Here is a 15000-nt window from a genome sequence, read left to right as displayed (position 1 = left end):
AGGAGAGATACAATGGGGGGGGGTGGAGGAGAAGAAAGAGATGGAGGGGGACAGGATGCGAGGCCGACCTTCATGCTACAGTGGCTTCTCAGGTGAATTCCTGACACGGGACATGCAGGCTCAGGTCCAGCCAGCATAGGCCAGACGCCATTTCACACAGCAGCACTACGCTACACTATAACAGACACAATACAACACTACACTGTAGCACGCATCACAACCATGCCAGTAGCCAGCTATGAGGTCAGCGATGACCGGAACCTCTGTAATCTTTTTTAAAGCTAAAGAAAAATTTGTTGGAAACTATACAACTATATACAAAAAATCTCTGTAAATAATGCATGCAAAGCAACACATTTAATTTCATTCTCTTTTAGAGACACATATGTGTATCTCTATATACTCACGTGCAGGTGTACTGGTTTAAGCAGTATGAATCATGAATCATGTTTAAATGTTTGACCCGGCGCTGATTCTGACTCACCTGACGATGAAGTCGAACTCGGAGCCGGCCAGCATGAGGACGCCCAGCAGGGTGGAGAAGGCCCCGTCCAGCACCGGAGCGAACATGTGCTCCAGGGCCAGGAGGGCCCGCTTGTTGCGGTCCCCTATGGCTGTCAGGAAGGCCTGCAGGGACACACATTCACAGCGTCAGATGCAGGCCTCCATTCAGTCCTCTTTCTCAAGATATTACAATTACAACAACAAAACAAAAGTCAAAACTAAGCATTTCTTTCAAGCGTACGAAAAAGCCAAGCTCATTAGCCAACATAATGTAGTCCAGTAGCAGTATGTCATGTTGCACACATGAGGAAAGGCAAAGCCATAGCACGTTCGATTTGAAAAAAAGAAGGTCTAACATTGCATTTGTTTATTTATTTATTTTAACATGAGTGACTCTGGTATTCAGCTCCCTGCTGAAAGGTCATGGGTTTGAGTCACTTAGGGCCCTGAACTAGCCTGTATGGGTTCCCTAGATGCCTAGCCTCTCCTAGCTTCCTAATGATAATGTGTGTGTGAATGGATTCAGGTCGCTTTTAATGCGAGCGAAACCACTAAACCGTGAACGGGCAATGCATACCAGGGCCACGTGGACGGTGAACTCCACCCCGATGCCCACGGAGGCGATGAGGATGACCACGGGCACGGCGCTCAGCTTGATGTCCATCAGGCCCATGAAGCCAAACAGCTCCACGGTCATCAGAGACAGCACCAGCACCTGAGGAACACAGACGCAAGGTTAGCCACATCCTACCACACCAAAGCCTTAACACAAAGAAATACAGAGTAAAACATGCGCTGTTATTATTGCTATGTCTATATTTTCTTTCTTCATCCTGTGGAAATGAAAGACCCATGGTAACTCCCGTTTTCTGTCTACTATTTTAAGTCAGTTAAGTATTTACAAAAGAAACCACCAGGATAACCAAACCACTAAGAAAGTGGCTTTTTTTAATCTTGAAACAGATTATAAAGCAGAACAGCGGCTGTTGGATCAGAACAGTGTATGTGGCGGCTTTTGGCTTATTATTAAATATATATGTCTGTACAATAATAACATATCGAGAAGGACAAGGACACTATAATGCCCACACAGAGGATTTTCTGTCGTTTTATGTTTATTTTCTGTCGTGTTTTTTCATATTTGAAAAGAGCGGAGGTACAGGGGGGCGGGGGGGGGGGGGGGGAGAGTCTGCGGGGTTACCACGAGGATCATATGCGTGAGTGCGTTTCTGTCTCCCAGATATACGCTGAGCAGGGGCACATTCATGTGTGTGTGTGTGTGTGTGTGTGTGTGTGTGTGTGTGTGTGTGTGTGTGTGTGTGTGTGTGTGTGTGTGTGTGTGTGTGTGTGTGTGAGAGTGAAATGTTTATGGGTGTGTGTCGGGGCTTCTGAGAAGGCAGGACAGGAGCTGGGAGTAAATGCCATTATCAGCTGACAGGTGTCAGGTTACCTGGGGCCCGGATCCTTTGAAGAGGCCTAAAGTTGATGGGGGAGGGTAGCTGGCCTGTGTGTGTGTGTGCGTGTGCGTGGTGTGTGTGTGTGTGTGTGTGTGTGTGCGTGCGTGCGTGCGTGCGTGCGTGTGTAGTGCAGAGAAGTGAGGAATCTTTGGGTGGGGTTAAGTTTGCAGGTCTAAGGGATTAGGGCCTGCGGTGGTGTGCTCTGGACAGAGTGAATGGTTAAACTTGACGCCACGCCATAACTTGTCTTTTCATCTCGCTTGTAAAGCCTTAAGGATGAACATGGGTTCCCCTCCTCCCCTGTTAAGAGGGCTCGGGTGGCCTGGCCACCGCCTGTCATAAAAGAAAAACACAAAAAACCGAAAGAGGTAGAACAGAGACCTGCGTGGGTGTCGAGAGTGTGTACGTGTGCACGTGTGTATGTTTAATTTCCTCCCCACCTGGGTGTTTACACATTCGTGCGTGTGCAAGTGTATACAGAGGTGAATGATTGGGTGCCTGTTTGAATTGGGTCCCTTATACACGCATATAGAGGGAGTCGGAGATGGGGAGCATCTCCTCGCTGATTTAAGTGGAGGTGTCTGGTGGAGCGGCGCCAGACTAAACAGATTGGACTCGACAAAACAGCACAGGATAAACACTACCGACAAGGACTAGAATAACACCCAACCGTCTCCTCTGATTCTCACTGCTGCCCTCGGCCTCCCCTGGATTATACTGCATTTAAAGGATATAGTACAGGAGAGAAAGCACAGAGAGGGGTGCGGCGGGATTCCTTCCTTCATAATGGTTCTGAAATGTGTACGTTTTTGGCCGTGATTAAGAGCCTGTGTGTGGATGACGTGTCTGTTCATGGCATCTATCCTGTTGAACTAAACTTATTTTGGCATTTTATGTCACACATTGACCAGGGCACAGACAAGATCCGGACATTACATCCTGTATACATGTGTTTATCCATCGCTGTGAACATATGTGTTTACATATTGATGCGAAGCCATGTGTTCATACCCAAACGGTCTATCGTCTGTATACATCGCTGTGAACTTGCTTGTTCATCCATGACTGTGAACACATGTGTTTATCCCTTGCCGCCAACGCATGTGTTTATCCCTTTCTGTGAACGCAGGTGCCCACCCATTGCTGTGAACCAATTTGTTTACACCTCCAACAGTGCATGGTGTGTATACTGTACATTGCTGTGAACCTTCTTGTTTATCCATCGCTGTAAACACCCGTGTTTACCCATGGCTGCGAACCAATGAGTCGACACCTACATCGGCACAACCTAGACGTTGACCCGCTGCAGTGAAAAAGTATCCATTTATAAACGGCCATGTTTGAGTCCCCCCTCCCCCCCTCTTCAACCCTCCTTCCACCCCATCACTCACAATGATCCCGGCGGTCCAGGGGTTGAGCAGGAACAGGGCGCACACCAGGAAGGTGCAGGCCAGCACCACGCTGATGGACAGCAGCAGCCAGTGGCGCAGGCTGACATACTGCTCCCAGAACAGGAAGGGGTAGCCGTTGGGGTAGGAGGCCAGGCCCTGGCGGGTGTAGTTGGTGCAGATGGCGCGCACGCTCTCGATGGCCTCCACGAACTGGGGGGTCTCTCGGAGCCCGTTGAGGTAGAAGGGAAACTGTGCGTATTCGATGGGCTCCGCGGCGGGGACTGGAAGGGAGGAGGGCGGGGAGGTGGGAGGGAGGGAGGGAGGGGAGTGGGGAGAGAGAAGAGGAAAAGGGAGAAGGTGAACGGCGAATGCTATGGAAAGGTGGTGAAGGTGTACCAGCCGCGGTCTGGCGCGCTACCGAAACATTCTGATCCGTGGAAATTAACTTTGAGGTTGGGGGCCGGGGATCGGGAAGACCATCTGTAGGAATAATTTTGCGGTAGTCAGCCAGACAGCAAAGCAACCGCCAATATCAAGCCCCCCCTTCCCCCTCTGTGTGTGTGGGTCTGTGTGCGTGTGCGTGTGTGTGTCTGTGTGTGTCTGTGTGAGTGTGTGTGTGTGTGTGTGTGTGTGTGTGTGTGTGTGTGTGTGTATGTGTGTGTGTGTGTGTGTGTGTGCTTGTGTGTATGTGTGTGTCTGCATGCGTGTGCGCGCACACCGGGCAGTCTAATAAGAGCATATCAGCCCCAGACGGAGCGCAGCGCTAGAGCTCACTGTGATTCGGGGGTAATTACGACGTCAGCATCCTCGCCGAGACCACACCCTGCACCTACCACAGTCAGCACAGCGCAACGCCAGCCTCCCTTATGCCACGCAGACAATCACCCCAGATTATAGTGTTTCTAACCTAAAAAAACACCCACCTCCGTATTTATAGCTCCACCTGATACGGCCATGACAGACAGGGAGATGTACGAGCTGGGCGGTCGTGTGTGTGTGTGTGTGTGTGTGTGTGTGTGTGTGTGTGTGTGTGTGTGTGTGTGTGTGTGTGTGTGTGTGTGTGTGTGTGTGTGCACACGTTTATGTGCGTTCATGTGTGCTCCTAAGTGCCTGCAGGGTCAGACAGCAGCGGTTGCTAACATGGTTTAGAACATTACATCTTCACTATAAATTTCCATTAGGACACCGGTTGGCTTTCGGCCAACCCCGGGCTGCCCAGGGGGGGGTTCCTGCACAGCCCAGCGCATTACCCTGCTTATCCAATCAGATCCGCCCCCCTGTAAAGGACTTCCTGCTTGTTATCCAATTGTGTTTCCCACCCAAGTTCCCTCTCTGCTTGTTAACCAATGAATTTACCTCCCCCACAGAGCACTTCCTGGCTTGTACCAAATCATAGACTGGAATCAGACAAGAATGCGGGACTGTGTGTGTGTGTCTGTGTGTGTGTATGCGTGTTTTTTAATTTTATTTAAGGTGGACATGGCTCTGTGTGGTAGGGAAATGAGAACAGGGTGTGTGTGTGTCATGTTGAGGGTCACTGGGTTTTAATAGTAATGGTGTGTGTGTGTGTGTGTGTGTGTGTGTGTGTGTGTGTGTGTGTGTGTGTGTGTGTGTGTGTGTGTGTGTGTGTGTGTGTGTGTGTGTGTGTGTGTGTGTGTGTGTGTGTGTTCGATTTCAGGGCCTCATGGTAGTCAAAATTATAGCATTCACCACAGGCACCATTAGGCAAACCACATTGAGTGATTCCTGGTTCTAAAGCCATGCAACATTATCTCTCTCCCACAGAAACACACACACACACACACACACACACACACACACACACACACACACACACACACACACACACACACACACACACACACACACACATACACACACACACACACACACACACACACACACACACACACACACACACACACACACACACACACAGCCATTCCATTAAGTCAACTATATCACTTAAAGTTAAGAGGGAGACGAAGAGTAATAAGTCCACAGATGGTTTGAAATGAACCAAACCACAAGAGGTAAACATAAAAACGCCATCTTAGGAAACCTGAGAGTTGTCTACAGAGCCAATGAGTCAATGGGCGTGTAACACGAATATTCAGAAAAAGTATTGCTTTACCGTATTACAGTTTACAATTCACGCTCTTTTATGTCTTTTATTAGTTCATGCCCTTAACAAGGCCTGAAATCGTAGTACTGTTTTCATTTTGTGCTGGAAAGTAAACCAAAATTTGTAGGCCTGGGCCTGGGAACCTACTCAGTTCTGAACAGGATTGAATATAAAGGAGTAAAAAAGAATAGAATGAAATAGCACAGGAGAGATCAGTCAGCAAGAGCATAGCAGAGCGTAGCATAGACAGAAGATGAAGACACTCTTTCTATTGATATATTCTAGGCTATTTCCATGCAATAAAATATAACACCATAGAGGAGAAGATAAAGCAGTAAAATAGAGTAGAATATAAATGAAACCAATAGAACAAAATGGGCCACGGCGATACCATTTGAATATAGCGGGGGAAGGATGAGAAAGCCATTGATTGGAGCGGTCGTTGACTTACTGCTGAGGCGTGCCTCGGGCCGGGAGTCGGTGCGATCGTGAGACCACTCCGGGGGCTGGGGGCGGATGTTGGCCTGGGAGGCGGCGTAGGCCACGGGGTCGTTGCCCACCCAGGCGGTCAGGTAGATGTAGAAGGCCCCCGGGTTGATGATGCCGTCCGCGTCCACTAGCCGCTGGCGCGTCAGCTGAAAGGCACACAGACACAGAGGTGGCTTAGCCTCGCGCCCAACTCACCACTGCTAGTGCTGTGTTGCTGACTCAGAGACATGTCGTTAAGGACTGAGGGGTTGAGGATTCCTGCTCTAGGATGCCTACAGGCAAGGGATTTTGGGGAATCGAATTCAGTTGTTTTCGGCTTGGAGGCTGGAGACACTCGCCACTATATTAGGAAAGGTCATCTTTAGCGTTCATTTCTAGTTATGTTATTGTAGTAATTACAGGATTCTATTCATTGGGATAAAACGTATTTTTCCTCCACAACTGATGTAATCTGATTTGTTTTAGGAGATACTTCAGAACATTGTAACAACACTGACTTTCACATTCATGATTCATTTTTATGATGCATAACATGCCAATATGCTAATGTGGTTAAAGGGGTGTTGCACAGCGAATGGCCAGAGTGGTGAAGTCGATGTTGGACATGGAATGGCATTGTGGAAATGAGACATGTTGAAGCAAAACACTCCGCAGGTGAACCGACCACAGAAATGCTTATTTATACACATGCATGGGCGCGAGAGAACCAAGCAGCTTTCAAAATAAGAGTCAAATACTACCCCCTCTTTCCAACCAAAGAAAAGTCAACAAGAGAAACACTGCTAGCCTTTCTCGAAATTCCCGTACGTTTCATCGCGGCTTCCCAGAATTATCTGGCCACATTAAAACATGGAAAATGTTAAATCAGCTTTTACTTGTACTCCAGACGCTGGCTTCGCCCTACGCATGGCTAACTATCCACTCGTCACATACCAGTTGCTGGACAAGCCCTATTAGCAGGCGTTACTATTCCATGGAGACCAGCACTGTGGAGACAGAGCTTTCACGCTCTTATTTTAAACTGCCTGTCTACCAGTTTGAATGAGGCCTCTTGGAAAATACACACTCACACACAAACACACACACACACACAAAAAAAAGAGTAAAATCTACAGTGTCGATGAAAACAAACGTGTGTTAATTTGTTAAAGGCCGTTCCACAAATGTTCCACAGTTCTTTTCCCGACACACTCTTCAGATGCTGCATTCCTTGTGTGGTGCTGCTGAGTGTTATTTGCAGTAACTCGCACACCACCGAAAACGCTGCAGCTAACTACCTCAGCATGGCCGGCTATCTATGCCTAAAAAGCAAAACATGTCCTTCCAGCTCCCTCCCTCACCCCCTCACCCCCTAACCCTCCCATGTAGAAGCAGGGGAGCGAAACCTAGCGTGTTTCCCAGAGAGGTAAAGCCATTACTTCACAGGGCTCCACGCCACTCTGCCTTTGGAGGACAATAAATCTCTCTCTTTCTCTCTCTCTCTCGAAGGGGGGTGATGGTGCAGGAGGTCTGGAGCTCGGCGGAGGGGGGGGGGGGCTAGACTCACAAGGTCCAAGTCGACAGAGGTAAAGAGGGGAGATAGTTGTTGTTGGTGGTGGTGTTGGAGGATGGGGGAGGGGGTGGAGGTGGATGGCAGTAGGATAAAAATAATTACAAATATCAAATTGCTTGGGTTAGCCTAACAATAAAACATTTGGCCGCAGTCGCCCAACCTCGGCTGTGTGCAGTTAAGCTGGTTGTTAACACTGAAGGAAATGCCACCTGGCAAATGGAGTAGAGCAATAAAAACAACACAACATCTGTGCAAATGTTACTCACACTTCGCTTATCCTGACCCCTACGGGCGCCCGGGTCGGCCCCGCTGCCGCCAACCGACAGGGGCCACGGGACGACTTCGATAGAAGCGGCTGCTTTCAATTCATGATCTTCTCTTTCATTGGCTTCCATTGGCATTGAGGCTGTTCACTATTTCATTCTTCTGGCATAATAATGCTTGTTTCCTTATGCCTCGTCCATCTACTGGCATAATGCATGTTTCCTCATGCCTCGTCTCTCTACTGGCATAATGCATGTTTCCTCATGCCTCGTCTCTCTACTGGCATAATTCATGTTTCCTTATGCCTTGTCTTTCTACTAGCATAATGCTTATTTCCTTATGCCATATCTTTTTACTAGAATAATGCATGGGCCGTAAGAAGAATTTATCCACTGGCCTCAGTTGATCAAATGGGGGGGGGGGGGCTATGGCTCAGAAACTGAGCAGTGTGTCTTATCAAACTCAAACTGACTGCCACAAGTTAGAATATTTCTGCCCTTCATTACAGGGAACACAAAATATCTACTGCTGTTGAATCGCATGTCCACCTTGACAAAATCACAAAAGCACAAGAGACACACATACACACAAACACACTCACACACTCACACAAGTGTAGATACAGGCACACACACACACGTCATGCACCCTGAATCGGAGCATGTGTTTCAACTCTGCACGGGAAAGAGAGAGAGTGCCTGAGAGAGAGAGAGAGAGAGAGAGAGAGAGAGAGAGAGAGAGAGAGAGAGAGAGAGAGAGAGAGAGAGAGAGAGAGAGAGAGAGAGAGAGAGAGAGAGAGAGAAAGAGATAAAGAGAGAGAGCGAGAGAAAGAGAGAGAGAAGGGGGGGGGGGGGGGTCCAGTAGTAAGAGTACAGAGGGGGAGTTGGTTTGGAGGGACAGAGAGCAGCAGAGCCGCCAACATTAAGTGAGGTGGAATGGAAGGGCGGAGAGCCGGATTCCAGGGGATCTGGCTTGAGTTTAGCAGTAGGATACGCAACAACTGTAAGTCTTCAAGCTGTCACGGCCAGCCCGGCCAGCGCTGCCGGAGGGCCCCGTGTGCCTCGCAGGCAGCTAATGTTTCCCCTTACAGGCACAGGAAGTGATGTCACGCGGCCCCACACAGCAGGCCTCCTGCCGTCACTTCCTCACTGCCTTCAACCTTAGTAATAGTAGAAGTAATAGTAGTAGTAGTAGTAGTAGTAGTAGTAGTAGCAGCAGTCGATCAGTACGATAACCAGGAGGAGGGTAATGCGAGCAGCTTTCAGAATGGTAACAGCAACAGTGTTCAGCAGGGCTGTGAAGGCAAGAGCTGGTTCCTCTGGGTTGTTGTTCGGGAGGGTACGATGTTCACATGCGGATGGAATGCCAGGGAATCATGCTAAAGCTCTGCTTGCAATGCAAACAGCCTGCAGAATTAGTCTTTGAAACAAGTCAATTACGAGGGGGTGAGATCTGTTGTCAATCTGCCGTGTGCAAGCGGTACTGTGGAGGTTCTGTGTTCTGCTGCCTTCAGCTTGCAGGGTCTGGCCACCGTCTTTTGCCACCTAAAGCAAATCTACGAGAGGTTCCGACCTTTGATCTCCATTTCCTTTCTATTCTTTCTACGCTTCTATGCTTCTACCCTATCCAGGGGGTTATGTATAGCATCATGCCATTAGCAAGAATGTATTTTGTACAGATGGGTGTATCAACATCATAGCCATTGCCAGAAATTGTATTTTAACTGCAGAGGTATACTGTAAGTTGTTTTGAATAAAGGTGTCAGGAAAATGGAAGAATAATAATGCAAGAAAAAGTATAGACATGACAGCAAAAAAAATATACGATCTATTAATGTAACTAACTGTAAATACATCAAATAACAATTATTAGCTGACACTTTTGAACAAAATAAAAAGGTGTCGGATGCACACGTAATTAAACAACAGTGTTAACATGTCGTTTGAGACAAGAAAGGTTACAGCACATACCAACGCACACACACATGCATGACCATAGCCTAGCGCAAACAAAAACGCACACATGCTTGCAAACGACACCACAACTAGGCCATGTGGTTCTGGCTGCAGATTGTGATTGGAGCCAATGGTATAAATGAAGAGTTGATGGCTTTTTCAGAGGCTGGTTGTAGCCCCAGCTAGGGCTTTGAATTCCCGGGCTTGGTAAAGTCATCAGAGAGAGAGAGAGAGAGAGAGAGAGAGAGAGAGAGAGAGAGAGAGAGAGAGAGAGAGAGAGAGAGAGAGAGAGAGAGAGAGAGAGAGAGAGAGAGAGAGAGAGAGAGAGAGAGAGAGAAAGAGAGAGAGAGAAAGAGACAGAGACAGAGACAGAGAGAGAGAGAGAGAGAGAGAGACACAGAGAGAGAGAGAGAGAGAGAGAGAGAGAGAGAGAGAGAGAGAGAGAGAGAGAGAGAGAGAGAGAGAGAGAGAGAGAGAAAGAGGGGGGGATAGAGAGAGAGAGAGAGAGAGAGAGAGAGAGAGAGAGAGAGACAGAGAAAGAGCGAGAGAGGGGGGATAGAGAGAGATAGGAGGAGGAGAGAAAGAAAAAAGAGACAAAGCGAGAGAGAGAGAATGAGGGGAGTGAGACATAGAACGAGAGAGCAAGGGTGAGGGGGAGTGACAGAAGATGTCGAGGTGAGCGCTGCATATACCAGGTGTTTTTCCCGCAGTGATGACCACAGTCCATTGACCCGGTTGCACAACTCACACACAGTCACGCACAAAAATCGTCCAAGCCAAAGGGGAGGTGTACGCGTACACCTCCCCTTTGGCTTATGACTATAATCTCATCCTCTATACTCCTATCAGTCAAACACAGCAGAACACAGGAGAGCCCTTAATTCTTCCAGAAATCAAAGGCGATGGGCGTCTCAATGGCTACCTGGTTGAGGTTGGTGGGTTTGTCTCTGCGACCCGTCTGCACCAGTAGTTTGTAGGCTAGCACCCCGTCCTCTGAGCCGTTCCTGTAGCTGTTGAGGGTGATGCGACCGGACCGCCAGTCTCTGTCAAAGGCCTGCTGGAGACCTACAAGGGAGCAAGGAGCAGGAGAGAGACATCAGCCTTTGGTTACGATCTGAGTGATCAACGCCATTTAAAAGAGAAGTCAGGGGTTCTCTCCGGATGTCCCACAGCCCCGCCGGCCACCACAGAGCAAACGCTGCAGAAGAAATAACCGCAGCATCAGACTCAGAGTAGAGTGTGAGCAGACGCGAGCCAGCCAAGCCTCGCCCTGTAATGAAAGAGATGATTTAATATGATAACTCTCTTTTTATGCTGAACGACCACACCGGACTTCAAAAGCATGAAATCGCTTTGCTTTTGATTCAAGGCAGGCCATTAGGAGTATAAAATCAGCAACATGTGCCCCTGGCAGTTTCTTAACTCGCTCTCTAATCCACATGTGTCTTTCTCCGCTCTCCGCCAGGGCCCCTGCTGTGGTCCTTCTGGGGGGACATGTTGTTTTGGGTCTCGCTTCTCAGTCTGTCTGGCTCCAATTTGTCCCACCATCGCGGAACGCAATATCAAACACAGCACTCGCTCTCTCGCTCTCTTTCTCTCTGTCTCTCTCTCTCTCTCTCGATATATATATATATGTTCCACTCTTTCTCTTTCAGTCTCCCTCTCCCACACACACTCTCTGTGTGGCTCACAGTCTGGTGGGCTTTCTCGAGAGTGGACCCTAGTGAGTGAAGAGTTTTGCACTTCACAATATGTCAACAAGCTGGACTAACCCCACCGTTGTTCTGGCTCTCTGCAGATTAAACCCAAGCCCAGATCAGGGGGGGGGGGGTGGGGGTACGGCTCCGCTAGGATTTCACCCATACGCTACCAGTTAGTCTCAGCACTCACATCTACACACCAACCTACGATTATTATCGACACACAAATCAACACCCTCAGTCCAACACCTCGCCTTAAAGGCCCACTATGCAACTTCGGGAATATCTTCGCTGTTTTCTTGGTTTTGGCACGCACATTACTCTACACAGCGCCCCCTACAGCTTCGTAGTAGATATTTCACAACACTGTCGTAACAACTCGTTGACGTCCCTTCCCCATGCACTTCTACGCGAGCCATGTGCATTTGTTTTCAAAGAAGCCGGCGAATGCGTGGAGCCATGTCCGAAGTAGATGTTCATAAAGTGTAGGCAAGGTTATACATTTTTAAAAGGGTGTATTTGCATTGCAATAAACATAAATCCATCCTTTTTTATAGTTCACCGGGAGAATTTATACCCTAGGTTATAATTGTTTTATCTTAGGTTGAACAGAACAATCAGTGTAAGAGGTTTGGCCAACATAATAATCGAAATAAACAAGAACCTGGATTCGGGGATTCAGTCTGTATCTGGGGGACAGACGAACAGCAAAACACCCATGGAAACAAAGGTGTTTATATGGTTGCAAGCAAGCTAGAAACATACAGAGCTCACAACAAAACGGTCGAGAAAACAATTTTTACAGGGCTCACAACTAAATGGTTGAGCAAACACATTTGTACAGAGACTATCAGAATCAAGAATACCACGAAGACAAAGTTCACCCAAGGGTACTTTCAATTTCAAAAGCAACACGGCCGAGTCGGCGTCTGATTTGCAGTCTTCTTTTTCTTTCAGTTCACGCTATTCCTGAAAAGATTGCCCAACGTTTACTCGTGTCTGGCCTCTCTGTCGGTCAGTCTCCCTTTTCTCTTCTTCTGTTCCTCCGACATTGGGTTTCTCTGTCTCTTTTTAGTCGGCTGATCTATGATGAATATAACAATCCCTTAGTTACTTGCGTTTATATCGAGCCGGTTCCGTGTTTGGGGGTCTGTGCCGTAAAGCAATTCGTTACTGTAGTGACCCTTGCACAGAAGCATACGGCCGACATCTTTCTTTATTCTGGGTGGAAATAGTAACATAGTTACGCCATTAAATGCGTTTATGGAAACATTTTTAGCGAGAAATGTGCATTTTACTTTCATAATGTTCGCTCGGTGAATGTGAAGGATGTTCGGTTTGATAGTTATGACGAAGAGTGAACGCTCCGTTCACTTGCATGGACAGAGTCTCTGGTTGCTAAGCAACCTCAACGTCTTGGCGGACTATTTCTCTCCTGATCAACACTACGAATGCTGGAAACACACCAGACACACCATGTGAAGTTATTTAACCCGATTATCGTTATTTATGAGTCCTTAGCCCAAGTGAAGGAGTTCAAGTACCTCGGGGTCTTGTTCGCGAGTGAGGGTACTATGGAGCGTGAGATTGGCCTGAGAATCAGAGCAGCGGGGGCGGTATTGCGTTCGCTTTACCGCACCGTTGTTACGAAAAGAGCTGAGCCGCAAGGCAAAGCTCTCGATCTACCGGTCGATCTTCGTTCCTATCCTCACCTATGGTCATGCGTGTTGGTTGATGACCGAAAGGACGAGATCGCGGGTAAAAGCGGCCGAGATGAGTTTTCTCAGAAGGGTGGCTGGCGTCGCGGGATAGGGTGAGAAGCTCAGTCATCCGTGAGGAACTCGGATTAGAGCCGCTGCTTCTTTACTTAGAAAGGAGTCAGCTGAGGTGGTTCGGGCATCTGGCAAGGATGCCCACTGGGCGCCTCCCTTTGGAGGTGTTTCAGGCACGTCCATTGGGGAGGAGACCTCGGGGAAGACCCAGGACTAGGTGGAGAGATTATATCTCAACACTGGCCTGGGAACGCCCCGGGATCCCCCCGTCAGAGCTGGTCAATGTGGCCCGGGAAAGGGAAGTCTGGAGCCCCCTGCTTGAGCTGCTCCCCCCGCGACCCGACCCCGGATAAACGGATGACGATGAGATGAGATGAGATCGTTATTTATATCCGAGATTATTTAATCTAACCCGATCTAAACTCTATCATGCACCCAAACACGGCGGCGTTTGGGTTTCCTACCTCGGACTCTAGCGCAGCCACAGGCGCGTTGAACCATTTTTGTGACACACAATGATCAAGCGTCAGGTTAGGCAACGCGGTTGGTGTGGCCGTACCATTAGTCGATTGATCCATGATGAATGCAACAATTGCCTCGCAACTGGCTGTTTATATCTAGCCGGTGCCATGTTTGGGTGTGTGTCTGTGCCGTAAAGCATTTTCGAAACTACAATCTGACTACATTTTCGAGGATACTTCCGCTGCGTCACATCCGGATTGTGTCGGTCCGAACAGATCAAGTTGCATATGCGCTTTTTCACTGGAGAGGCGACGTGGGTAAATGACACACCCACCAATCGACCCAGAAATGGATGCAGAACCATCAGCATAACTCTCAACCTGCATACTTAATGTAATTTTGGCTAAAAAAGTTGCATAGTGGGCCTTTAACCGACAAGAAATAGCTGTTTGTTTTTTAAGGAGACAAAACAACGTTTACATTCCTATTGGCCGCTGCATATGGGAACCGGATCCGAATCTGCAGGCCTGAACCGAACTGAATCTGACGGCGTGAACACATGAGGAGCCTACGGCGGCGTTGCCAATGTTTCCCCATGGTGTTGAAGCAATCAGGGATTGGTTGGTCCTTTTCTCAAATCAAATACGTGTTTCCGAGTTCAAAGAGCAGGACTCCGAATCATCAATCACTCTAGGGACGAGAAGGTGTGTCTACCTTGCAGCCAGTCGCTGAAGTAGTGCAGCCACATGCGGGGCAGCTCCCCGTTGTCCTCCTTCAGGACGTAGCGGACGGTGTGGAAGCGCTGGTGGAGCTGGTGCAGCAGCGGCTGGAGGTGGGGGTAGTCGGCCAGCTTGGTCACCACGTACATGTTGTAGAAGGAGAAGTACTTGAACTGGGCGCCGATGAAGTCGTACTCGCTGGTCTCCCGCGGCACGATGTCGGTGAGCTCCAGGCCGTCGCGCACGCACGTGGTGCCGTACAGGCTGACCGCCAGCAGACACAGGAACAGCACGATCACCACCACCTGGTGGGCACCCAGAGGATGGCGGTCAGGACTTTGGATTGATTTAGAGGGCATGGGGGCACTCGTCCGCGCAATAATGTACGCTGGTCTGCTTGAATGAAACCCTTACGCGCATACCTGAATGGTTTGCCCGAGTGTACCTGCATGCATGCACTCTAATCTTCATGTATGCATCCTCATCATGTACCCTAGCCTGGATCTATGAACCCTTACCTGCATCTGTAAACCCTAAAACAACTGGGTTAAGTGGGTTGGAAGGGTCGGGCAGTTCCAGCAGCATGATGAATAGTGGCAGAGCTCTTAAA

General features: G+C 48.7%; 1 protein-coding gene across 2 annotated transcripts in view; it reads right to left on the bottom strand.

Moving 5' to 3' along the window:
• Positions 1–15000, bottom strand: part of ptch1 (patched 1) — a 57539-nt gene that overhangs the window by 8178 nt on the left and 34361 nt on the right. For both annotated transcript variants that reach the window (XM_030358916.1, XM_030358915.1), the window contains exons 15-20: positions 14386–14695; positions 10660–10802; positions 5929–6112; positions 3353–3633; positions 1082–1219; positions 485–627 (exon numbers count right to left, since the gene is read on the bottom strand). In XM_030358916.1, the coding sequence (XP_030214776.1) occupies positions 485–627; positions 1082–1219; positions 3353–3633; positions 5929–6112; positions 10660–10802; positions 14386–14695 (1199 nt within the window). The remainder of the gene's footprint in view (positions 1–484; positions 628–1081; positions 1220–3352; positions 3634–5928; positions 6113–10659; positions 10803–14385; positions 14696–15000) is intronic.

Source organism: Gadus morhua, chromosome 6, assembly GCF_902167405.1.
Source record: "Gadus morhua chromosome 6, gadMor3.0, whole genome shotgun sequence".
NCBI lineage: Eukaryota > Metazoa > Chordata > Actinopteri > Gadiformes > Gadidae > Gadus > Gadus morhua.
The sequence above is the reverse complement of the archived record's forward strand: the minus strand, read 5'-3'. Positions and strand labels throughout refer to the sequence as shown.